Source organism: Trachemys scripta, chromosome 1 (genome assembly GCF_013100865.1).
Source record: "Trachemys scripta elegans isolate TJP31775 chromosome 1, CAS_Tse_1.0, whole genome shotgun sequence".
NCBI lineage: Eukaryota > Metazoa > Chordata > Testudines > Emydidae > Trachemys > Trachemys scripta.
In genome coordinates this window covers 18,440,377-18,466,640 of record NC_048298.1, presented here as the reverse complement: position 1 = coordinate 18,466,640, position 26,264 = coordinate 18,440,377, and the positions used below count along the sequence as shown (strand labels likewise).

Here is a 26,264-nt window from a genome sequence, read left to right as displayed (position 1 = left end):
AAAGGAACCCACTCTCAGGTTTCTGGCTCCCCAGCCACCACCTCTCTTGGGCGGAGACCCACATCTCTCTTCTGACTGGGGCTTTTCCCAGGCTGCACAATTCCCAGACTACACTGAGAATTCCCCACCAAGACAGACAGCCTCATCAGGCCTGCTTTGCCTTCTGCTCAGAGGCTATAAACAACGTAACTACTGTCAGTGAAGTTGCCATTCAGCTCTTTCTAAGCAAGCACCTTTATTTTTAAGATAAAAGCATTATACAGAAAACATTAAAACAACAAAAGAACCTACATCTATGTTAATAAGCTTCCTAGAGATCACCCCCTGACTCCAACCAGGGCTCTGGCAAGGGATCAGTCCTTCAAACCCCACAAACAAAGTTTTCTGTGGTCACAAGTTCATAACAGAGTAGCTCAGAACAAACATGCCCATGAATCTGTGAGTCCCTCTTTTGTCCAGTTGTGTGTCTGATTTGCAGAGACTGTGAATAGGTAATCAGCCAGGCAATGGGTTTCTCCTCAAAGCGCAGCTTCAGAAGTTCAAACTTGTCTGGCCCATTGTTTTAAAATAGTCCTTTGAAGCTCATTACACTCCTCTGGGTTTACATTCACCTTCTCTTCCCCTTAAAGAAGTTACATACAATTCCACAATAATACATAAATATTTGCATTTTTAAATACAATGAACTCCTACGATACTTAAACTTAGTTAAATAAGGTTTATCCAGGATATTGCAAGCAGTAGTCATTGTGTCATAACAGCATTTTGTAATGACATGTAGCATGCATTCAAAATTGTCTGGATACAAATTCCAAGCCATATATAAGTAGGCTTTGTACCACTGCTACTGGAAAAGGATACTGAGTGCACAATGGTAAGAGATCAAAGAGGCACCAAATCTAAAAAACTGTAATAGGTAACTTTAACAACCCATACATAAACTGACCATCTGTCATAATGGGGGCCGGTGTTGAGGGAAGCAATTTCTTGACACCTCAAGTGATTGCTTCTGGAACACACAAGAGGGAATATTACTCTTGACCTAGTCATAAGTTACACACTGGAGTTGATTCAAGAAGTAGCTATATTTCAGCCACTAACAGTGGCCACAATATAATTAAGTTTAACACTCTTGGGGGAGGAATCATACCAAAAATATAGTACTGTGATGTGAAACTTTAGAAAGAGGACTTTAAAAACAAAAACAAAATCAACCAAAAACCTAGTAAAAAAAAGACCCTACAGCCAAAAGTGAGGAAATTCAAATCCTTAGACTCAGCATGGAGGCTACTTAAGAACAGCAGAACAGAGTCAGAAGAGGCCCAAATGAAAAGGAATATGGAAAGTAAGTAAAACAAAACAATATGGTTAAATAGCAAGCTTCAAGTTGCTACTTGAGCCAAACAGGTATCCTTCCAAAAATTGAAATCCAGCCCAATTAAACTCAACAGAAAGAAACAAAATATGGCACAAATTGCAACTGGTGATTAGGAAAGCTAGGAAGGAATATGAAGTGCAAATAGACATAAAAGCAAATAGATTATTTATGGAGCCTACAAAAGGATTGGTGGACCCATGAGGCTCTAAGGGAGTAAATGATTTCTTTGAATTCTTCTTCCTAATGGACAAAATTGGGCAAACATCTATCCCAGACCTATATTTTTCAAGTAATACACATGAGGCCCCGTCAGAGAATAGGATGACAAAAGTAGGACTACTGGAACTAATTAATAAATTAAGTAAGATCTCACTAGAACTTTTTGGCACTCATCTAAGTCTTGCCGACACCACGCTTTTGGAAGTCATGGCTCAGGGTTCCATGTTTAAAGTATCTAATGCTGTTTTAAAAATCATGAGATGCAGGGTTTTTTTTATTTCCCTTCTGTTTTTTGACCCTTATTTATATTTTCAAGTTTTTCTCTGCAACTGTGAGGGCTACAAACTTTTTTTCTTTTTAAACTAAAACTGAGATTCTCAAGCTGAGATTCTCTTTCGCTCTGAGAGTTAGGCCTTTAAGAAAAAAGTCCAAATATCACTAGGTTCTAAATAAAAATACAAGTCAGTGGCATTTCAAGAGTTCTGAAGACACTTTAGAATTAAATGCCTAAACTGTTGACAAAAATAAGCAATCTCTCATGAAAATCAGGATTGGAATAGCACAATATTGTACCATCTAAAAAGAGATGGTAAAGATGATCCTGGGAATTACAGAATAATAAGCCTTATTTCAATATCAAGCTAGTGTTTCAGCTAATTTATCGAAAAGAGAATTATAAAATACCTAGATGACCATGACATAAGAACAGAGATGTTGTGTTTCTCCAATCTATTAGAATTTTTTGAAAACATTAATGAATTCCAAGATCTATAGTCATCAGAGAAAAATCAACAGAAGGAAACAACTGACACTCATGGATCATACTGTGAATTACTCGCAAGTTCTAACTTTACATTCTCCAGTGAATCAGTTTCAGAAGAGAGTGAAAATTGCCACATATGAAAGCAATAATATAGTGGATATTAAAACTAATCCATTTGTCACCGATACTGTACTCTGGGCTCCAGCAACTGAGACACTGCAATCTTCCTGGATTATGAAAGGACCTCAACTGTGTCAAAATAAAAATTGAGATTTTTCAGCATTTAAAAAAAGTTACAAGAAATCAGAAGTAGTGCTTATCAAAAATGCTGTTTGCATACTTTCTGAAAAATGGAGAATCTGTGCCTCTTGAGTGGCTTCCTTATTCCCCATTGACAGGGTTAGTTCTTGTTTTGTATGCTGATTATTTAGGGATTCTTGTGTACCTGCACTTAGTACTTCTGGATTTAATGACTGGAAACATGCTGCAGTTCCCATTTTAGAGCATGTGAGCAGAGTTTATCATCAAAACACAATGCTTACTTGCATTTCCCAGACACAAGTAAAAGGCCAGGTACACAATGAGCTGAAAAAAACAGCTTGAAAATAAGTGAACATATCGGAGAGATGTGCTTAGACATGGTTGTTGCAGACGTAAAGTTTCTTGTTGAGAGTGGTCTTCACTTTAGAGGAGATAATGAAAGTGTGGGATCCCCCAATAACAGTAAATATTTGGGAATCTTGGCATTGTTGAGTTGGTTCATTTCTTTCCTTTATGAACATATTAAAAATATGGAAATGCTGGTAAAGGAAAGCCTTCATCCCTATCACTGTCAAGGTCTGTAACAGGGGCTGTCTAACCTTGTGGTTGGAACCAGGAGTAGGGTCATGGTCATGCCAAGGATGAAAGCCAGGGTTAAAGGCAGAAAGATCAAAGGATCACACCAAGGATCAAAGCCAGTGTCAGCAACTGGGGTCAGGGTGAGGAAGCAGGAACAAGGTGTTGTAGCAGAAACAGGGATGATGCCTGTTAGGTAGCAGTAAGAGGGACAATGCAAGGAAGCAGGATCCAGGCAAGGAAGCAGGGACTTGTTCTCATCAGTCTATGCAACAGCAGGCCTACAACAACAGTTGGCTGTTAGTCATCTGACCCTGCTGAGTCCATGTAGCTTCTAGTGGTGGGGTATGAGCAGCAGCTCCCTCATCAGCTCTTGCAGCTCAGTGGTGCAGCAGATAAGGCTCAACCTCCCAGGCCTGGGTTTGAGATCTGTGGCACCTGAGAATTATTGACTATTTTCAAAGAATTTATGTATTTAAAGGGGTAAAAAGTACTTTTTGAAATAATCTGTCAGTTGCAGATAGCAAAAGTACATTTCAATTATTAGACTCCACTCCAGACATATTCCCTGTTGATCATCTTACATTCACTGTGCGCTATGTATCACCAGGCAGGCAGATTCAAGAGCATTTTCTGAAATTTCTGCCTATAATGAGTCGTCTTGGAGAACTGCTTTTCCATTCTGTTTGTCCAGTTTTCCAGGAGATGAACATTGGCATATCTAATTGCAGAGGTCAATGTTATGATAATGCCAGGAACATGTCCGGAACATATAAAGGTTTCCAAATATGAATTTAGGAGATTAATCCACTAGTAGTGGGTTCTGAGCGCAGCTCATTCCCTCAGTTTAGTTGCAGTTACTAGCATAAACTGCTGCTTGGAGGTAAATATTTTGTTTTGTTTTGTTTCTTCAATCTCCTTTTAATTTCAGCTCCATTGGGACAATTTACCAAAAGTCATGGCTGATTCTCCATCACTGACCATTTTTAAATCAAGATTGGATTTTTTTTTTAAAATATGCCCTAAGAATTATTTTGGGGAAGTTCTAAGGCCTGTGTTACATAGGAAGTCAGACTGGATGATCACTATGGTCACATCTGGCCCTGGAATCTACCAATCAACCCATTGCTGGCATGTTGTTACATCAGGATTAGATCCTAGCGACAATAAAAGAACTAAAACCCTGAAGGATTGGCTAGTAGTAGATGGTCTGCCCATGGCCAGGCTACAAAAGCGCTTTGTCTGAATGATGGCAATAACCAGGATTCTCTGAAAAGTCTAGCTGATGATTTAAAACAGAAACCGAGCACGCACAGTGATGCTCAATCTCTGCAAAGCAAAATGGACAAGCTGGAAGCTACTTTTCTTTACCGCTCTTGAAACACAGTTCTACAGAGATTTCAGTCAACAGGTAACGCTCTTCAGGCTGCTGAGCTAGACCTCATTACTGCTGTGAAATTGGTGGGCTTCCTGAAGGAATCTGTGGCAGACCTACAGGAATAATTTAACAGCTATGAAACAGCAGCTAAAATAATAGAAAATGGAGTTTCTCAATGTAAGAGTAAAAAGAGCTAAAGAGGAAAAAAACTCAGTGAATCTGAGGAGCTGAACTACATGTTGGCAGGGCAAGATACATTTTGAATTGAGGTTTTCAACATTATGACTGAAAAAATTGTCACAAAGCTGCAACATAGGGCTGAGCTACACTACCACTTAGGTCCATGTAACTTACGTCTAGGGTGACCAGACAGCATGTGTAAAAAATCGGGACGGGGGTGGGGGGTAATAGGATCCCATCTAAGAAAAAGACCCAAAAATCAGGACTGTCCCTATAAAATCAGGACATCTGGTCACCCTACTTACGTCGCTATGGGGTGTGAATAAGATACCTCCCGTGCAATGTAAGTTACCACAACTTAAATGTTCTTCACACACGTTGTCGGTGGGTGATGCGCTCCTGCCGCCATAGCTTCAGCCTCTCATGGAGTTGAAGTTATTATATAAATGGGAGAGCACTCTTCTGTCGACCTAGCGTGTCTTCATCAGACGCACTACAGCGGCGCAGCTGCATTGGTGTAACTGCGTCGATGCGGCGTGGTAGTGTAGACTTGCCCATTGTTATGAAGCATATAATGAAGTGTGTGCCCACTTTAGATTTTTTACTAATTTTAGTGAGCTGTCTGCATGCAAAATGCGTGCTTCTGCTGCTAAACTACAAGAGAAATATCACATGCATTTATAGGAGGATTCTGTAGATGAATTGGTTCAATTTAGACTGTACGTAAGAGATAAGAACAACAAATCTCCGAATAACTTGCTTCACCTTTTGCATTTCTCAATGTAGATATTGTATTATGAATTTTTTGGACACTGCCAGTAACTAATGCTGAAGGCGAATGCTCATTTACAAAATTGGCCCTAATCGAAGATTGATTCAGGTCAAGTATGGATCAGCTAAGATTGAATAATTTGACATCAATGTCAACTGAGTGTGATTTGTTTCACCAGCTGGATTTCAGTGACCTCACTGAAGACTTTTTGGCCACAAAGAGTAGGAAGAAAATGAGCTATTCTAAGGTAATAATTAGGGCTGTCGATTAATTGCAGTTAGCACGTGCGATTAACTCAAAAAATTAATCGTGATTAATCGCAGTTTTAATTGCACTGTTAAATGGTATCTCTCTGTGATCGGAATGGAAAGTGCCAAAATGCTGTGGCAAAGGCAGAAGAGGTAATTCCACACCATCTAAAAACAGCAAGTGTCTGCTGGAGAAAATCTGTTTGCAGGAGAAAATCCCTCTCTGCAGGGTTTTATTGTCCGTGACCACTGCATTATTGTAAAGATACACCTCTACCCCGATATAACGCGACCCGATATAACACGAATTCGGATAGAACGTGGTCAAGCAGCGCTCCGGGGGGGGAGGGCGGGGCTGAGCGCTCCGGCGGATCAAAGCAAATTCGATATAACGTGGTTTTACCTATAACGCGTTAAGATTTTTTGGCTCCCGAGGACAGCGTTATATCGGGGTAGAGGTGTACAACAAGAAATCCATAGATATTCATTTTTAGTTTTCACAAAAGAGGCATGATGCTTAAAACTAATATATAAGAAAATATCTTCAGCCTAATGTATATTAGTCAGTGATAACCTAGATTCTCTAAGTATGTCTGCTGCACTATGCCCTACCTGTGAAACAGATTATATGTTTGTGATTTACATGGGAACTTGGGCAGAGGTGAAAGCACTGTTAGAGCACTGATGACAGATCATCTATCTGGCTCCTACCACAACAGTTAAACCTTGGATGAAATTTATTCACCGGAGCAAGTTTCCCAGCAGTGCACAGGGAGAAGTGAGGACAGGAATGGAGATGAATACCTGCCAAAGTAAAGGTGGCTTGGTTCTTTTGTGAGCCAAAGCAAGCTCTGCTCTTATTTATTTAATTTTTAATGACTGTCTCCTGTTGGTGCCTTGGTAATCTCTCTTGAAGCCTATTTGTTCCATTTGCTGTGCCTGAATGAATCAGGGTGACTTTTAGTAGCACCTTCTGTTTTAATTTGTAAATTGCTTTGACATCCTTGGATGAAAGAAGTGGTGAAAGAATGTTACAGAGTTTTCCCATGCCTTTCTGCAACTGCTATCATCCCAGATAAGAGGGTAGATGTGTAAATAACAACACTTTACACTTAACATGGCTCCTTTCATCCAAGGATGTCAAAGCAATTGACAAGTTTAAGCCCCAGGAGACCCATGTGAGGTATTACACCTATTTTACAAATGAATAAACTAAGCCATTCATGCTATGTTTCTACACTTAAACTTGGGCCCCGGGTGGAAGTGGAGGGGGAGAGTGTTCACCCATCACTAATTCACTTTCCCAAGAGGCAGTAGCTAGGTCAACTGAATAATTCTTCCACTGACCTAGCGCAGTCTGCACAGGGGATTAGATCGGTTTAACTACGTTGCTCAAGGGTTGGCCTAAGGCAATAATTTTGAGTTGGTCTTAACAGCTACTTTGTAGCAGAGCTGAGAATGGAACACTAGGGAAGTCTCTGACAATCTATCTAAGGTACTTCAATTATCATAGTAGCTGAACACCTCACAATTTTTAAATTTATTTAACCTCACAACGCCCCCTGTGAAGTAGGGAAGTTCTGAGAGCTAGTCTACACTTGAAACACTAACGCTGCAGCACAGCAGCTACACTGCCATAGCACTTCAGTGTAGACATTCACTACAGTGATGGGAGGGGCAGTAGCTAGGTCCACAGAAGAATTCTTTCATCAACCTAGTGCTGCCTACACCAGGAGTTTGGTCAGGTTAACTGCCTTGCTCAGGGTGTGTGGATGTTCCACATGGCTGAGCAATGTAGCTGGGTTGACTTAACTTTTCAGTGTAAACCTGGCCTGAGTAACTTCCCTACTGTTACAAACAGGAAGCCTGAGGCACAGCAAGGAAATGAACCCAGGCCTTGCAAGTCCCAGACCAGCACCCTAACCACTGGACCAGGGGTCGGCAACGTTCGGCACGCGGCTCGCCAGGGTAAGCACCCTAGCGGGCCGGGCCAGTTTATTTACCTGCTGATCTGTCAGGTTCGGCCGATCGCAGTCCCCACTCGCCGCAGTTCGCCGTCCCAGGCCAATGGGGGCAGCGGGAAGCGGCGCGGGCCCAGGGATGTGCTGGCCGCGGCTTCCCGCCGCCCCCATTGGCCTGGGACAGTGAACCGTGGCCACAATCGGCCGAACCTGCCGCCTCAGCAGGTAAATAAACTGGCCCGGCCCGCTAGGGTGCTGGCGAGCCGTGTGCCTAACGTTGCCAACCCCTGCACTGGACCATCCCAACTCCCAGGTCACTGCTCCAATCTCTAGACTACACTGCTTCTCTGTACAAGCAGGATGGGGTCAGTCCAGCAGGATATTGAACAAGGTGCACAGTAGTGTAGAGGTACTGGGTATATTTGGTCAAATTCCAGCCGTGGCTCAGCAGGCTCTACATCCGGCTGTATGCTACTGAATGGGGCTTGCTGTTGCTTAGTCTCCTACCTAAAGCCATAGGACGGATTAGCACCCAAATGGACATTCCTGTGGGTAGAGCTGGGAAGAGTGTTAGAAGTTGGATAAGCATGAAGTCATATTGGCCTGAAAAGAGCCCACGCTCGTTCCAACTGAGTTCAATGGAAGTTTTTGTCTCTGAAAGCAGTGGTGGTAGGGCTAAGGTTCAAAGGGTCCTCGTAAAATTTTCAGTGGTTGTAAAATGAAGACCAGAGATCCTAGAAGTCCCGCATTCAGTGATTCCTTCAGTAAGCATGGTAAGCAGGAGGAAGATATAGCCATCCTGGAGCTGCAAATGTTTGATAATTCTTTATACTGCTATATATTCATGAATGTTACCAATAAATACACTGATACCTGATGTGCCATTTAACTACATAGTTTTGATAGTAAGTAAGTAATTAAGCAAGCTGTCCCTGTGAAAATCCCAACCCAAAGTCATACTGGAAGTTTATTGTAAAACCAGGAATCAAACCTAGATTAACCAAATTCCAGTCCAGTCTCTATATACAGGGAAAACTTTGTGGGTGAAATCCTGGCCCTGTTGAAATCAGTGGCAAAACTCCCACTGATTTCAATAAGGCCAGGATTTCACTCCTTGCAAGTAATATCTTGATGTAAGTAATTTATTTATAATTGCACTCAGCAGTGTTACAGCGATATCCCAACTTCAGGGACTGTCCGTTCAGTTCTCTGGTGTTCATCTCCACCCCCAACATAGATATACATCACTACAAGGTGTTGCTCTTCAAAAGCAAAACAGAGAGGTGTTCAAATTAGGATTTAAACAGTCTTGTACAAGTGGTGTTCAATCAACAATGCTGAAGCAAAGCTCAGCGCTTGCCATGCCAGCTTCCCAACTCCCACTCTCCCCTTACCGCATTCCGTAGTTCTCTCTATTCATACAGATAAATCCGTATCAAATGAGTAGAACAAAGAGTTACAGGCCTTATTATATCTCCAGTGAAAGCAATTTCAAAACTCTGAGACACCAACAGAAACAGGTTGTTATTCCATGTTGTTGTAATACAGTTACGACTAGTATGGAACCTCCTCTGAATATTTTAACAACTAATCTCTGTCATCCAAATCACAATGCCTGGTGACACCAGACCTTATAGACTGAAGAACAACATTCTAATCAAAACCAAACCTCTGGGACAAAGTGCATATGAGAATCTAAGTCCTGGTCTACACTACAGAGTTAGGTCGAGATAAGGCAGCTTACATTGACCTAACTCTGTAAGCGTCTACACTAAAATGCAGCTCCGACTGATGTAACTCACCCACTACACTGACTTAACTCCACCTCTGTGAGAAGCGTAGCACTTAAGTCGATGTAGGTTGGTCGACGCAGTGTCAGTGTAGACAATGTATTGCTTACATCGACTGTTACTGCCTTTCAGAAGCCCACAGTGCCCCACTGTGACAATTAATTTGGTGCAGACGCTCCTGTTGTGGATGAGCACCACCGACACAAGGAGTGTAGGGTGGACATGCAAAAGCAATTTAATTACTGCTGTGGTTGTAAGTAGACATAACTTAGGTCAACTTAATTTTGTAGTGTAGACTTGTCCTAAGTCTTCAGAAACTTCCCATCATTTTTCAAACTAAATACTCACACACCTCAGCAAAATACCTCAACCAAGCCGTAGGACTACAGTCATCAATATAATTTGTGACTAACTTGGAAAACAAACTCCAAACAAACTTTCATCACAGGCTTGATATCTACTTTCTCCGAGTTATAATATTATATTATTATAAAGTTATAAAGTTACTTTATAAGTTGTGTTTATGCCATCCTAGACACAAGATATGCTGAGACATGATGTCTTCAAACAAACCCTTCGGCATTCCCTTTAGATCCTGCAACATACCCAGTCATCATTGTGGGGCACCAATGTATGCCAATTAGCTCGCTATCTCATAACAGTTCTAATTTACACAATATTTCCATATCATTACAAAATTCTTGGCACACTCTATGAGCAGTCTTGCAAGCATGTATACGCACTATCAGTTATTACTTTCAAATCCTCATTAGTCCTCAGACGTGCTTTCAGGTAAGTATTTGTCATTAACCAGGCATATGCTACACTTCTAAGAGCACAGAGGCTTGATCTGACAGCTTACATGTTGTCCCACAGTATGTACCCTCCAGCAGTGAGCTTCTTTTGTAAAGTTATTTGCTGCATTTTTGTAACATTGAAAAGAGCTATTCCCATGTAGTTGAAAGGGGGCTCTTCCAGTGTTAGAAAAGTAAAGGGCACATGTTTAAACAGTACAATAATACAATAATTCAAAATAATAAATCACAAGTATAGCTCCTTGCACTCAGACCCTGGAACGCTCTATAAAGTAATCTGAGAAGCATGTCCACTGAGGTCTGCCTTTCATATGATATAGAGGCATGGGGGGGGGGGGCATGGAGATTTGTTGCTCTTATGGCCTCGCAGGATCAGACTCTAAATGAGTAAGCCAGGTCTATATTCAGGGAAGGATAGAAGCAAGGGAACCTGTTGGCTGTTCCTCCTTTCATGGAAACTCACAGGAATTTTGCCATTGCCATTAATGACAGCAGAATGAGGCCTCAGCACAATTTCTAGATTAAATGTTTGACATATCACATGGCTAGACTGTAAAAAGGTAAGCTCTGTACTCAAAGCCACTTTTAGAGAAACAATCACCCTTTTTTGCAATTATTTGTTATTCTCAACAACATGAACCATTTTAAATCCCCAAAATGCAAGTATTTAAGAAATGCAATACAAAGTTGTCAGGGTGTAGCATTCTTCCAGACCAGTACAACTGCAAACATTCATTTACTGGGAACCACTTTTTAAAAAAACCTGCACTTTGGAATTAGTAAAACACTCTCTGTATTGCAATGTGTCATTGTGCAAAACAATAGACTAATCAACAGGTTGATGCAACCTATCACCCTGTGATGGGGTGTTCACCCCACATCTCCCCTACAGGGTTATGTAGGACAGGAGTAGGCAGGGCTGGTAGGAAGAGGTGGAGGTCTGCAGTCACTCTCTGGGCATAGTGAGGAGAGAAGGAAGAAACCTGGGTGTGGGGGTAGGGAGGGGGAAAGGGGCAGAAGCCCTGGGATCCTGAGCCCAAGGAAGGGGTTTACATAGATAGATGGTGGAGAAGAAAGCCTGCAGAAGGCAAATAGGAAAACACTCATGGAAATGGTAGACTTTGGCTGCTGATTTTAGGATCCCTGGGCTGTAACCTGGAGTAGCAAGTGGGTCTGAGGTCCCTACCGGACACTGGGGAAGTGCTATTGACTTGAATCAGAAGAATGCCAGAGACCACAGATAGACAGTTTGTCCAGTGGGACTTTGATGCCCCAGAAGGGAAGGACTATAGTGACCTGGCCAAAGGGGCCAAGCCAGGAAGAAGGAGCATCCTGAGTCCATAGAGACCAAGGGGGTGAGCAACCGAAGGAGGTGGTGCCAACTAATCCCTCCAACCATGAGTGAGCCTGTTACACACCCTCTTTGCGTTTGTAGTGTTTCCTGAAAGTGGGTGCTCTTCCAGACTTCTGAAAATATGCAGAAGGACTTTGTAAGGCCTGAGATGAGGGAGCAGAGAAAGACACGACAGTGACAGATTGAACGACACACAAAGACACGCGACATCTCTGCAACAAAGACTTGTAACAGGCATGAGAGCCCTAAAAGCCAAGTATATTGCTTACCAGCTTACATCTTTCTGTGCTCAGCGAGAACAGATATTTCCAAGCTTTGCATCACAACATTCTCAATCAGCTGAGCTGAATCATTTAATACACAAATGAGCAAGCTTATTTTCTTTTACTCTTGCTTATGCCACACCCACCCACAGTAAAATATTTGGCTTAGTTGTAAATAAGAGTTGCAGTAGTTCTTGGCAACACTCTCTAGCCTTTAGCTTTCCGGCTGCAATGTGACATAAGTGATGATTTATCTTCAAGATAAGTACAGAATGGCCAGAAAGAGTACTGATATTAAATTATGGTAACACTGTGTTGAGGACTAATAGCTAGGAAAAAAACTCAATTTATTGATACTGAAGTTTTGAGGATTACAATATTCTGCATTCATTTTAAATCATTCTCTTCAGCGAAGGTCAGCAAGATCAGAGTAAGAAATGATCAGTCCTTCTGTGGCATTTATTGTACGTCAACAAGTAAAATATGTTCACAGTTGCTCTCGCTTTTTTATTAAGCCTATTAAACAAATCTTTTGTATGTTACAAGTACAAGCTATATCCCTCCCCCCCTTATAAAACAAATTTAGCACCCATAAGAAGCCCATTGTTCAACTTCCTAGGGAAGCTTAAATCCCTTCACAGTTTGAAGTCAACAGCCCTTTAAATAAAAATAAGCACAAAGGAGGTAAGTCTAGAGTAGGTACATACAGAATCCTGAGTCTTCCTACACTTATATGACTTTCTTCCAAACATTAATTCTTTGGCTTAGAGAATTGTTTTATTAGCAGCTTGCCAAAAAAATCATTAGCATACCAGAGAGTTCCAATTAAGCCCCTCCTAAATCTGTTAGTAAATATTCTTTTTGAGGATAAAGAAACAGAGACAAAGGATGAGATTCAGATGCTTCACAGAAGGGGTATACTGCCTGAAAACCGAAACATTTCAGTGCTGATGAAATTGAAATGTCAGCAACATAATTTCATAAGAATCATATACTCTATTCTTTTTTGCTTAACAGCTGCAGCCGGATCAGACTCCAAAGTGAACCATATATTGCCCTTCTCAGGATGCTGGCATATAATCAACATATTATTACAGTTGAGTGAATAAGTCCCATTAAATACTTTATTTCACTACATTTTCCCTGTTGTCTGCTGACAGATCAGGATTTTCTTGAATATATCAGTTTTCTAACCTTGCATTTACTCCATGCTTTGCTGTTAAATACTCAATCCAATAATTCAAACTATGCTGAGTTACAATTGGTCACATAAGTCATATGATATTGTTTCAAGTCCCCTGATTGAAAGTGTGTAACTCATAGTTAGGTTTCTGGTGTGAATGTTAACATAATATAAACTTATAATGTGAGTTAAAACCTGTACTACCATAAGGGTGCCTATGAAAAATAGGGTTTTTTGCACTTAGGAAACTCCAGAGTTTCCTCCAAGTTGAATGGTTAATAGGCTGATTCAAGCTTTATCTCATATGTCTTCTTACCTGTTGTCTTCCAGAAGCATTGAAAGTAGTTTCCCAACTAACATGTGCAGCTGTGATAACTATCTTGAGTATTCTTCTTGATATTGGAGGTCCAAGTGTCACCATGTAATCTATCCATAACCAATGGTGGTCACATGTGTTAATCATGAAGTTCTTTGGAGATAAATAATACAGCAACTTTAGTATCTCAAAACAGGGTTTTTTGATAATATACCATGGTGTAAGGTTTTGTTTCACACTGACAGTCTTCCCCGATAGGTTTAAAACATGGCACACAAGCAGGTGATATTCCTACACACTGACTAACATTTCAGTTTGAAAAACAGCTCCACTGCACTCAAGGCCTAATCCAAAATCCATTAATGTCAACACAAAGACTCCTATTGACTTTAAATGGGCTTTAGATCAGAGTCCTAATTGACTTAATAAGTAGCAACGGATGTTGTGTGTTGTCTCTGTTCAGATAGGCAGCAAGGTGGATGAACTAGTTCTCCAGCAAGTATCTGTTTTCACCTGAGCCTAATAAAAAGTAATTTAAGGATGAGTTAAAGTTTTCAGTCTATTTAGATTTCTCTTCTAGCTGAATGAGTTATGCAAACTTTACAGCTACTGGCTCCTATTCGTAGTGAGTGCATCAGACCAGCACCAGGAGAGGTTTGGCAGGAATTCGATGTTGTCATGTCTGAGGTTACAGACCACCTGCGTATACTTGTACAGAAACTGTAAACAGATCTTTCACATCTAATCATATTTGGGAGGACCTACATATAGCCCATTAGTAAAAAAACCCCACAAATCTCTGGTAGATTGTAAAAGAAACAACAGGATGGGCAAAGCATGTTGAGGTGATTTGCTCACTCGGTGTAGTGAGGTTAAGCATTGAATCCAGATGCCCCCTGATATGATGCAATTTAAATGACTTCTGAAAAGATCTAGTGGCAAAGGATCTTAGGGCAGAAGGATTCCTGAAGTGCACAAAGAGAGAACGTCCTCTCTCCTCTCTTAACCAACCCCGTGACAAGAAATGATCAATTTCATCGCAAGTATTTTTGTTCAGGTTTTTGATGATGGTAACGAAGATCAAAGATTTTCCTGAAATGCAATCATCTGGTGGTCTATTTCTGTGCTCCTTTTTTGTGTAAGGGCAAAATTCACTGTGAATATTACAGAGCTGCTGGACAGAGAGATCCATCATGGTGAAATCTAATCACTTTATAGCTTCATTTTAACTACAGAAGATCCTGAGGGGGGGAAAATTCAATTATGTAAGCCCACAACTGACTTGGTTAACAAGGTGAACTGCTCATAACTTTCCTCCTCCAGAGTGAGAATGTGTAACACCGAGGCAGATTGAAACAAGTGAGAGAGAAAGGGGAGAAAGGCATTTTCCAGAGTTAAATGCCAAAGGCATGGACACGATAGGCTGCTAACATTTTTGTTATTGAAAGTCTGCATTAAGTGAATTATTAATTTTCAGAAAAGGAAATAATATTTTAATAAGTTAGTGTATATAGAAGATTTGCTCAGTTCCCAAAACTCAATATTTATGCTGGTAACTTAAATTTCAATTTCTTTAAAACAAACACAGATCCATTTACTTCATTTTACAGAAGCTTTTAACTGAAACCAAGCTCATAATGTAGTTAGTGTTTTTTTGCAGCAGCATAAAATTTTCACCAGCTTTCGTCCTCAACTTTTTCTTTCATGTTGCCATCTTGGATCCTTAACTGGCTATTTAAGTGCAGAACGGATTATCTAATAAACACAACATTAAGAATAATGTATTCAAGTTAAATGGGTTTCAGCTGTAAAATAAAGATTTGCACCTTTTTCCTTGCAGGGTCTGTTTTTTTTTTAAAAAAATGAATATTTTCTAATTAATGAGGGCTGCACTTTGTGGTTTCATGATCTTTGACTGACTACATGAAGAAAACCAGGCGACCAGATTTAATAATATTTAGTATTCCCACCGCACAGTTTTACAATATTTATTGACCCAAAAGTTTCGCAAAAGTTTTGAAACAGATGCGTGGCCCTGCACAGCATACTGTAAATCACATAAATAATATTAATCCTGCATGTATTTAACTAAAATACAGCTTTCATTTCCAGAGGAATAACAACTCAGGCAATGTGTTTAAAAAAGTTTACAACAACAGATGGTGGTGGCTCTTTGAAAGCAGTGAGAAACTGATTAGAAACTTCAGATGACACCCAGTTCTCTAAAACAAAATCAACAAGCCAATTGAAGTTATACTGCAAGCTGTCTGCTTCAAGACAAACACCAATACAGTGTATCCCCTCAGAATTTTGCTGCAACAAAACCCACAAAAGCCTTTGTTAATAAGATGTAGTTATGAGAGGAGCTGGTGAGTTCTTTTCCAGAAATTCCAGCTCTGGTGAACAAGCCCTTTTAGGCTCAGTTGGAAAAGCCTAAAAACCGCCATGGGTTCAGTGTAAGGAATCAGTTGTCTGATCAGTGGGAGACAGCAAAAAAGGAGAGAGAAAAAGAAACGAGCCTAAGGCAAAAGAGCTCCTATCTGTATTTTTCCCCCCTAGGACATTTCTGTACTGACACTGAGTTCTATCTACCCTCAAGAATTTGGGTAAAGAGAAAGATAGAGAAAGACACAGACACAGATTGTTTCTAAACACTCATAATTCTGGTTACACTGGGCTACAAATTTTGAGAAGTCATATGCTTCAGAGATAAAATGTGCTATTTATTATGTATTTTGATGTGCTGAATTCAAATATGACAATTAAAACAACTGATTGGCTACTGTTTCTAAGATATTTAAGTTTTTACAGCAGTACTTTGTGTATCCAGTCTGCAGACCAAGCAAGAGAGCAACAACCTTCAAATCGCCACAAAGCTGCCACTGTGGTTGGTCATAGTTTAGGCACCTCAAAAGTTGTTTCATGTTGTCATAGGTTTCCTTCATATGGACTGCATGACCAACTGGAATTGATGGCAAAACATTGCCATTATGCAGTAAAACAGCTTTAAGACTCGTCTTCGATGAATCAATTAACAGTCTCCACTCATCTGGATCGTGAACGATGTTGAGGGCTGCCATCACACCATCGATGTTGTTGCAGGCTACAAGATCACTTTCCTTGAAGAAGAATGGGACAAGATCCTTTTGATGGTCACGGAACATGGAAACCCTAACATCACCTGCCAGGAGATTCCACTGCTGTAGTCTGGAGCCCAACAGCTCTGCCTTACTCTTGGGTAGTTCCAAATCCCTGACAAGGTCATTCAGTTCACCTTGTGTTATGAGGTGTGGTTCAGAGGAGGAGGATGGGTCTTGTGACATTGATGGTTCAGGACCAGAAGTTTCATCCTCTTCCTCTTCCTCGTCTGACTCAAGTGAGAATGATTCTAGTGCATCAGGAACCGGCAGTCCTTTTCCGTGGGGTACTGGGCGTATAGCTGATGGAATGTTTGGATAATGCACAGTCCACTTTTTCTTCTTTGACACACCTTTCCCAACTGGAGGCACCATGCAGAAGTAACAATTGCTGGTATGATCTGTTGGCTCTCTCCCAGTCATTGGCACTGCAAAAGGCATAGATTTCCTTTTCCTGTTCAACCACTGGCGAAGATTTGTTGCACAAGTGTTGCAACATATGTGTGGGGCCCACCTCTTGTCCTGATCTCCAATTTTGCAGCCAAAATAAAGGTGACAGGCTTTCTTAACCATAGTGGTTATACTGCGCTTTTGTGATGCAAAAGTCACTTCACCACAAATATAGCAGAAGTTATCTGCACTGTTCACACAAGTACGAGGCATCTCTGCTCACTTTGGCTAAACAGAAATGTGTCCCTTTGCAAAATCGAGCACGACACTAAATGATTTCTAGAGCTGATATAGGGCAATTTGTTCAGCAGAGTGATGTAAGCGTCGTTATGATTGCATCATCCATGACTTCTAGGAATAACATGATGCAATTCAGATCATGTATGACACAATACCAGCTTCAGATTGCATCATTCATTGTTTTGCCTAAAAAGCAAGTACTGTCCAAACCCAGTCATAGATTTAGTCATAGATCCAGTCAAAGATGTATTTTAGTCATTTCTGGTTTAAATTGAGATCCCTTCCCTTTATAATTCACTTATCCTCCGCCATTCCCCAATAGCATATCTTGAAAACTAGAGCCAATCAACAATTTTAAGCATCATTTTCGTTCTCAGTGACCCAGAATTAGTAAAGTTTCACTACATTTATTTCAGAAGCATTTTGGCTGTAGAGCAGTGTTATTAGTCTTTATTCGCAGCCACATTCCATAGAACTACAGCCATAATATAGTTCTTAATTTCCCAAACACTCAGAATTGCAGTGACCTACATACGTCATGCGTGGTGAAGAATCCAAGCGCAAAAAGGTAACGTATACCAATTCATGTCATGTACCTCTAAAGCACCAGGTCCTCATCCAGTTGTAGCTCAGATCTGACCCAGAGCCTGAATAGGTAACTCTCTCATTGAGCCCTCTGAATAATTTCCATTTACTGTGATATTAATGAGAGAATAGGCCTCCATAGCAGATTGTAAGCAAACTGAGTTGGTTAGGATTAAGGCTACATTTTTTTCATGAAGGTCGTAGAAGTCATGGAATCTGTGACTTCCAGCGACCACCGTGAATTCAGCCCTGTCGGCTGGAGCTACAGGGTCCCCGTGGCCAGAGATGCCAGGGGCCCCGCGGAGTTCCCAGCTGCCATGGGCGGCGGGGCCGCAGCTCCTGGCCGCTCAGGCTGCAGGGTCCCCCTGCAGCTCCCAGCTGCCGCAGGGGGCAGGGCCCCCCTGAAGTTCCTGGCTGCCGCGGGGGGGGGCAGGGGACCTGGGAGCTCCAAGCTGTCACAGGCGGCAGGGGTACCCCAAAGCCCCCTGCTGCCACAGGCGGTGGGGGTTCCCCGGAGCTCTGAGCTGCCGAGGGCAGCAGGGCCCCAGAGTTCCAAGGTGCCACAGGAGCCCAGAGTCTTTCGAAGCTCCCAGCCACTATGGGTGGTGGGATACCCCAACGCTCTGAGCCAGGGGACCCTGGAGCTCCAAGTCCCCATAGGTGTGGCGGTGGGGGCCCCCAGAGCTCTGAGCAGCCCCTGCAGCTGCCCATCCTCCACAGGCAGCATGGGGACCCCACAGCTTGGCTCCCCATTTTGTCAGAGATATTTTTAGTAAAAGTCAGAGACAGGTCACAGGCTTCCATGAATTTTTCTTTGTTGCCTGTGACCTGTCCGTGACTTTTACGAAAAATGTCTGTGACAAAATCTTTGCCTTAATTAGGATTCATGTGGCTCTACAATCATTTATTTGGAGTATTGAGATGACCACTGTGCATTCATAAAGCAATTGGCATACTTACAATCATTAATGTTCATTTATCTAAAAATCGTCTCCCAGAATTTTGTTCTTCATTTTGCTGTATTCATTATTCTGCAGCTAAAAAGCTGCATCCATCCGGCCAGGAATCGGAAACAATACCATGTGATTCAGGTGTTCAGTCGCACACATACAACATGAGTAGTCAACCGTGAACAGCAAAGTTTATGAGCAACCTATTCATCAAAATTGTTTGGTGAATGCTTGCAAATCCATTCTCAGAAATCAGGACTGTTTTTTCAAGTGAATCTCTGATAAAAGAAGGCAATGCATTCTGTGCGGAAGCAGCAGTCTTTGTGTCCGAGTCCATGACTGGGGCTCCTAGACAATTCCTAGACAATTCAAAGAAGAACCACAACAAAAACTAACAAGATTTGAAATGGACAGTTTGAATGGTCCCATCTTAGTGCAATGTTAAAGTTAACAGTTTGATCACACTTAGTAAAAAAAAAAAAATAAAAAAAAAAATTCAAAGCTGAGGTCATCTAGGAAATTATAATTGAAAATTGTTGCAGTGGCAATGCTGCCTCATTCGTAACTACAATGACAACAAACCAAATTTGTTAACAAATTACAACAGCCCTCAATGGTGATTAAACAGACCTAAAACCCAGAAATTAATCATATACATTAAAATTCACATTCACATATGGATGACCTTCTTGTTTTCTGCCTCTCTTCAGTTCTTTCTCCTGTCCTTATTTGAAATTGTTTGTCCTTAGAGAAGAGCTTACTTCTTTTTTAGTCCAACTTCTCCTTCTGCCTGCCTACAACTTCACTAAACTGCAGGAGGAATTAAGAACAGAAATAGGAAATTGAAATAGAAATTAGGAAGATGGGCTGAGGCGGAGGACGCCTTCAAATGCACATATACCCTCCACAGATATGATTTATCAGAAGGGTAAAACCCACACATTGGATGAGTTCAGAGAAAAAGGAAGAACAAGATCCGGGGATTGAGACGTGATTATGAGGAAAGATTAAAGGGGTAACTTTGTACAGCTTGGTTAAGGAGTGGCAAAGGAGCAAAACAAACACAAATATCTGAGTGGAGTTAGGTGATATGAGTAGGTGTAATAAGATGAAACTGAGAAGGAAATTTGGATGAAAAGCTGTCTGAATATCAGCAAAGTTTCCTGACAGAGATGCAGTAGGTTGTCAAACAGTTTCCCAAGGGAAGAGATGAAAGGTTCACCACTTGGCACATTTAATACACAACCTGACAATCTGTTAATAATGTAAGGAGGAAACCTACATTTGCAGGGAAATGGACTAATGAGATAATACCTTTTTTCTCCGCTCATCTCTAATTTCTGAGATTTCTTGAATTAGCTAGTGAAAATAAATGATGGGAGGGATTCATGCACTGAACACAGTCAGATACAAAAACAATCTTTTTATTATTATTATTATACCAAAGTCTCCTTTGTTTACTCTGGCTAGTTTTGGGTGGATTTCTCTACTTTTTTTCTCTTTGCCAAACACAAAAATGCACTATCACAAAGCGTAGTTTAAAATGTATTGTAAATTGAATTTGTACAAGGGTATCAAACATTTTCATAAAAGCTGTGCGAGCTTTTAAATATAGACCTACCGTCCTCTGCAAAATCAGTCCTACTTCAACATGTAACATAAATAGTTTCTGTTTAACATACAGTGTCTATTGACTGCACCTTAATTATGTCTTTCCCAGTGCTGAGAGTGCTAACTGTGGGATATTGGGAAAGAATTTTACCATCAGCCTATAAAGACTATTAGTTGAAACTTGGCTTCCATTAGCACCTCATTAGGCAGAGTCTGTATTATACATAAAATGAGCTAATGATTTTTATATCATTTTAAACATAGCTGTCAACCAGTAAGATACTAATGTAGAAACTTTATTTCTCTATAATAGTGAACACAGCAGTAATATATCTGTAACTCTACAAATCAGCATGAATCAATAGTTTGATGTAATAATGCACCCTAAGATGTTTATTGTTCATCATCAGATCTTGACCTTTAGGCAAAACTGTAGCACTGAATGAACATGAAACCAAGAACATTTTTCTAAATCCTGGTATAAATCTCCTGATAACTGAAAGGTGAATGGATGGCTCAGGGAAATCATAATGGAAGAGGGAACACATTGTCACTGGTTCAAATTGGTTGAGACAACTAGTAACCAAAAGCTGCAAACATCTGATGGCTGTTGAGTTAACTATAACTCTGATTCTGTTCCCACTTAAGTCAGTGGTGAAACTCTCATTGACTTAAGTGGGAGCAAGAGCAGGTTCTGGGTAAGCTGAACTGGTAGCCCCAGTTTCTTGCAGACAGGTGCCCACCTTACTAAAAATCACCAATACAGTTTATATGAGGCTTGACAAATGTATTGGTAATTCAAGAATGTACTGCTACTGATGAACTGCCATGGAAGCTAATTAAGTGAGTAGGTGCTGATACACATGAGTAAGGGTTACACAATCTCTCCCTTAATTAGCATGGCGACTGTGCTATTCTCATCCACAAAGGTTACCCTAGTGCATCAGGAACTTGATATTGCTGCACAGGGGTGTGAAAGGTTTGCACTGCCATTGGCCAGTCCTTGCCTGCTGGATAGATAAAGGATCTCCTGCCTCACAGCTATTTCAAATGAGCCATTTTTGAAATTAAACTAAATATTAATAAGTTAAACTCCTTCCTTGATTTCTAGCTCATGGAAAATGTTTTAGATGTTTTGAAGTACAAATCTTTTTAAACAGATGAGTTAAAAATAGGTTTGATTCTTGGGCATATACCTCATTGTACTACCTATCATACAGGTTTCAGAGTAGCAGCCGTGTTAGTCTGTATCCGCAAACAGGAGTACTCCTGTTCTTTTTACCTATCATACAGTTGTCCAAACTATCTATCATATAATCTTCCAAGTCCTGATTTGCCACAAACATACACAGTCACAAACAGGAGGAGTGTGAATAGCAAACGCAGTTCCATTAATTAGTGTCTGTTATAAATTTGTCTCTGCGCAGATTTTAAGGTTATTCCATACTATAACTATCCATATGGACTTTGTCACTTATCTCAAAATGGCAACTTACTCCAAAGCATAGGTTGGCTTTGTAAAGAGGACAAGTTATAATTTCATTATGATTACCCTATTACCTGTTTGGTACACAGAGCAACAGCCCTCTGGAACTATAAAATTAGGTTGGGAGACCCTCCTGCTATTCATATTTGGTTAGTGAATAGAGCAAGGACATTTAGTCATTGTCTTGCTCTTGAATGCTACATTCTTTTAGCTGGGAGAATTACAATAGCTTTTCCCAGGATGAAAACAGGTATGACACTTCTAACCTTTGACTTTGAATATGCACACAGGAACCCAGCACAGTGTAACTTGTAAAATCAGTTGCTGTACATATATGTACCGAGTATAAGGTGGTGATAAGTGTGCTCATATCAGGGAGCAGAGTCAATACAATAGGGCCAAATCTTTGTCACAGTAAAGTCATTGGAATCAGTGACAGCTGGCTTCAGTGGGGTCAAAATTTGGCCCTGAGTGAGAAACTGGTATTTTATAATCTATTTAAAAGCATCACAGAATTATGATGTGTTATGACCAAATTATTAGCTCTCTGAAAATGAAAGCAGCATGCAGTGAAATGCACATTGATTCTAACAAGTGGAAAAACAATTTATCCCACTAAGTGAGAGTAGAAACATTTAATACCTACAGAACCATCATGGGAAGCTTGCCAAAAGTGGCAGCTAATCCAACGCCCTGTATTAACACAACAGTAGGACTATTTATCTCATTCACTGAGCCTTTTTCCTGTCCCCCACCCCATCACCACCAAGTAATATCTATGATACTTATAGTATTTCTAATTACACCTAACCCGAAATTGACACTCAAATATGTTGCTTCCAGAAGGGAGGGATTCCATAAAGCAGGATAAAGTCAACACTTATCAATAGTTGCTACTGTATTTTGAAAACCATATGTCAAAATAAACAAGGTCTCCTGTATAAAACTAGGATCAATTCATTTCATTCATTGATGCTAATCACTGGTTCAATTACAAAACAGCTCCTTAAGACAAATCTTTCTTCCACTAAAAAGTGTTCCAAATGGTCTATAAAAGCAAAACCCACTTCTATTAGCCCTCTAACAAGACATTCAGAGCAATTATCCTATTCAGCTTTTCCTTTCTTTCTCCCATAACTGGTAATTCAGATTGCTATATAAAAGACAATTAAATCCCATTTAGTCTCATGCTAGTTTATACTCTGTACAATGTGTACTTGTAGTCTGATGCTAATACATTTTTTTAAATTGCTATTATAACATATTTCATACTGATGAAGCTTAATTGTCTGTTTTAATAACTACAGTAATTTTTCTCAAGTACGTTTCCTTCTTCCTTCCCTCCTGCCTCCCCATCCTTGTTAGGTCAGCAAAGAAGAGAGTCACTTTCTTTTAATCTTTGTACACTAGGTAATATAAAAACATTTCTTAGTGACAGATTATGGGCATATGATGCATACGCTGTCCTTTTAACTTCTTCTGCAACAACAATCTGGCTGCATATTTTCTAGTTATGTCATCTGTTAATGTGTGTGCTGCTGCAGAGAACTACAATTGCATGGAACTGCACAAGTATTTATGTAAAAAAGTCTCAAGCTGAAATAAAGAAACCCGTGAATGAATTTAAACCTGTGCAACCCTACTACCCAGGTGCAAATGAGGGCATAATTTGGCTCATAGGATTTTATCTGGAATTAAGGAGGAGGGATTCAAACTTCAGGTGAACTGCAACTAAAATAAAGAGTCAAGAGTTTTATACCCACCCACCTATTTCATGGCAAAATGACATTTCTCTTTGGGCAATTCAGTCAATCTGAAAGCAGACTTATATTGGCAGTTAGTCATTTTAATTATAGTGTGATGACATTTGCTAGTTTAGAAGATGATTCATCAGGCTGCACAGGAATTCACCCACTATATACATAAGTTGGATCCACAGCAAAATGTATAAAACAGGCATTTAACTGCTTAGGACTTACCCGGTAGAAGACAGCATATCACAAACTATTCAGTGATCACATGTGTTATCTATTGCATTTCATCCTTGTTAGAGAACAATCTTCACAGAACATGGAGAATAATGACAGAGTGACTAGCTAGTTTAATGCACTCTAAGGTGTAAAAGGCTATTGTAGTAGCCACTATGAATCAGTAGAAATGCTTTAAAATAAATATTGCTGTCTACAGCAAACTAAATTGCACTCTTTATTAAGCACAGGAAAAATCATTCATATTCATTTCTGAATAGGAATATTTCATTCTGTCAAGTGTCCAAATTCATCCGTGGTGTAGTAATTCCACTGAAGTGGTGGAGTTACAGCAAGGTTGAATTTGTCACAAAACCTAGCTGACATACTGACCTACCTTTATGTGACAGACGTAATCTTGGCAGCCTTGTATCTGTTGTATGACATCCGGTCGGTAACTCTAGTAACAAGCCATATAGTGCCAGGATTAAAAGGTCCTTAGTAGATGCCATGCTGCCCAAGATCAAATTCTTGTGCTTCTTCACTTAGTTGTTTTGTTTTTAAAAGCTTCAAGTTCCACTCTTGACTTTCCCAATGCAGTTAAGTCTTTTTCTGTTCAGTTTGTGAGGATCTCTATGGGAAATTCAGTTCTCATCAGAGCAGCACACAGCTCCACACTGTCAGGCTGTGCAAATGTCATGTAAAAATATTCTCTCCCTGCGACAATTGTTTATAAACTGAGAGGACATTCCAAGGCGTTACTCTGCAGTGTTGTGTCTTGATCTCTCTTCAGTAACTCTGCCAGTGGATTCAGGAAGAAGCTGTATTTTCAGTCCCTCCTGCTCAGCAATTCATTCCGGGGGGCGGGGGAACCCTCCTCCTTGGTGCTCTTCAGAACTGAGTCCCTTGCTCCGACTTGCCAAACAGCTAGTTTTAATTCACCTTTCACCTTTGCTAATTAAAAACAAGAAGTGCCATTCCCTCCTGGAGTTGCAGGATCCACCCAGCAGGGATGCCAGGCTGTCAGCATGCTGTATTTACTGGGAAAGTTCAGGAAGGGTTGAGGCAATATACAATACTTGCTGCTTCTATGAATGTTTCTGATCCATGTGCTGTGCACTGATCCTTCCAGTTGCTTAATGATCTCTCATTCTTAGGCACCAGGATGGGGTCCAGGATTCCCTCTTCCCTTCCCTTTGGAAAAATATGTTTTAGAAAGTCATTTTAGTTGTTGTTCCCAGAACAATTAAAGAGCAGGATTCACACTATCATTAACTGTTTAAATGTATCATAATTTAGACTAATTAAACAGCATGTTAATACACTGATCAGAATACAAATAAATATCAGTTTTGCATACTACCTTTTTATTTATTTATTGTTTTACCTCGCTTTTAAAGATACCTTGGTGAGTTCAGTTTCCCTTCAGATTATAATTTCTGTACCATGAAATCCCTCCATTATACTTACTTTACATATGATTTGTGGTTCTGATCCCAAAGACATGTATATACATGAATAAAGCTGCTTATGCAAATAAGTGTTCGTAGTATCAGACACGTATATTACATGGATAAACAAAGAGAAAGTATTGTTTGGATGGTCTGATAAAGCAATATCAGGTCTTCAAATGCCCATCAGCCACCTCTTACACTGTAATCGAGAAAGCATAGAAAACTTTCACAATCTGTAATTGTGTCAAAATATACCTGTGTCAAAAACAAAGCTTTGATAACTAACGTGTGTCAGTTTACATCTGGAATACATTTATGAGGGAGTGTGCCTAGAGTGTGCCTTAGAGCAGAACACTGACCTCGATGTGCATGAGTTTACCATTTGCAAGATGGGTATTACAATACCTACCTCACAGAAGTATTAGCAAGCTCAGTCAATGGGCTGTGTACTTTAACTAACAAGGTGTTGTATATGGCGTGATCCAATGACCAAGATTAATGGAGAGACTCCAGTTAATTTCAACGGGCTTTGGCTGAGGTTCTGTACATTTGTATTAACTGTATTTGCATATTTCCTAATTAAAAGAATATCCTTAACAGAGTTTAAAATACTAGAGGACTCTTTTTTCTCTCAAGTATAAAGTTAAGCCTAAGATTGCTGAAACATTGCAAATTTGGGATGATTAAAACAGCATTTTTACTCCAAGGCTTTCGAGGATCCCTGTATGGACAATGGAGCAGCCTTTAACTTAATGTATTATGATAAGTGCCCAAAGTTCTGGGTGCAGGTGTACAATATGAAAAACAAATCCATATGCTATGAGCCTCAAAACCTCAAAATTATCTTGCCCTACTCTGTTCTGTTCTTCAGATTCTTATACCACACCCACTACTGTAAATGCTCAGCACCTCTGAAAAACTCAGGCC

At 40.3% G+C, this 26,264-nt stretch overlaps 1 protein-coding gene across 1 annotated transcript in view; it reads right to left on the bottom strand.

Annotated features, from left to right (window-relative positions):
- SEMA3E (semaphorin 3E) overlaps nucleotides 1-24,425 on the bottom strand; it is a 219,728-nt gene extending 195,303 nt beyond the window's left edge. Inside the window, exon 1 of the mRNA XM_034765547.1 lies at nucleotides 24,281-24,425. Within this exon, the coding sequence (XP_034621438.1) occupies nucleotides 24,281-24,395 (115 nt within the window). The 5' untranslated portion in view covers nucleotides 24,396-24,425. The remainder of the gene's footprint in view (nucleotides 1-24,280) is intronic.
- Nucleotides 24,426-26,264: the final 1,839 nt, after the last annotated feature.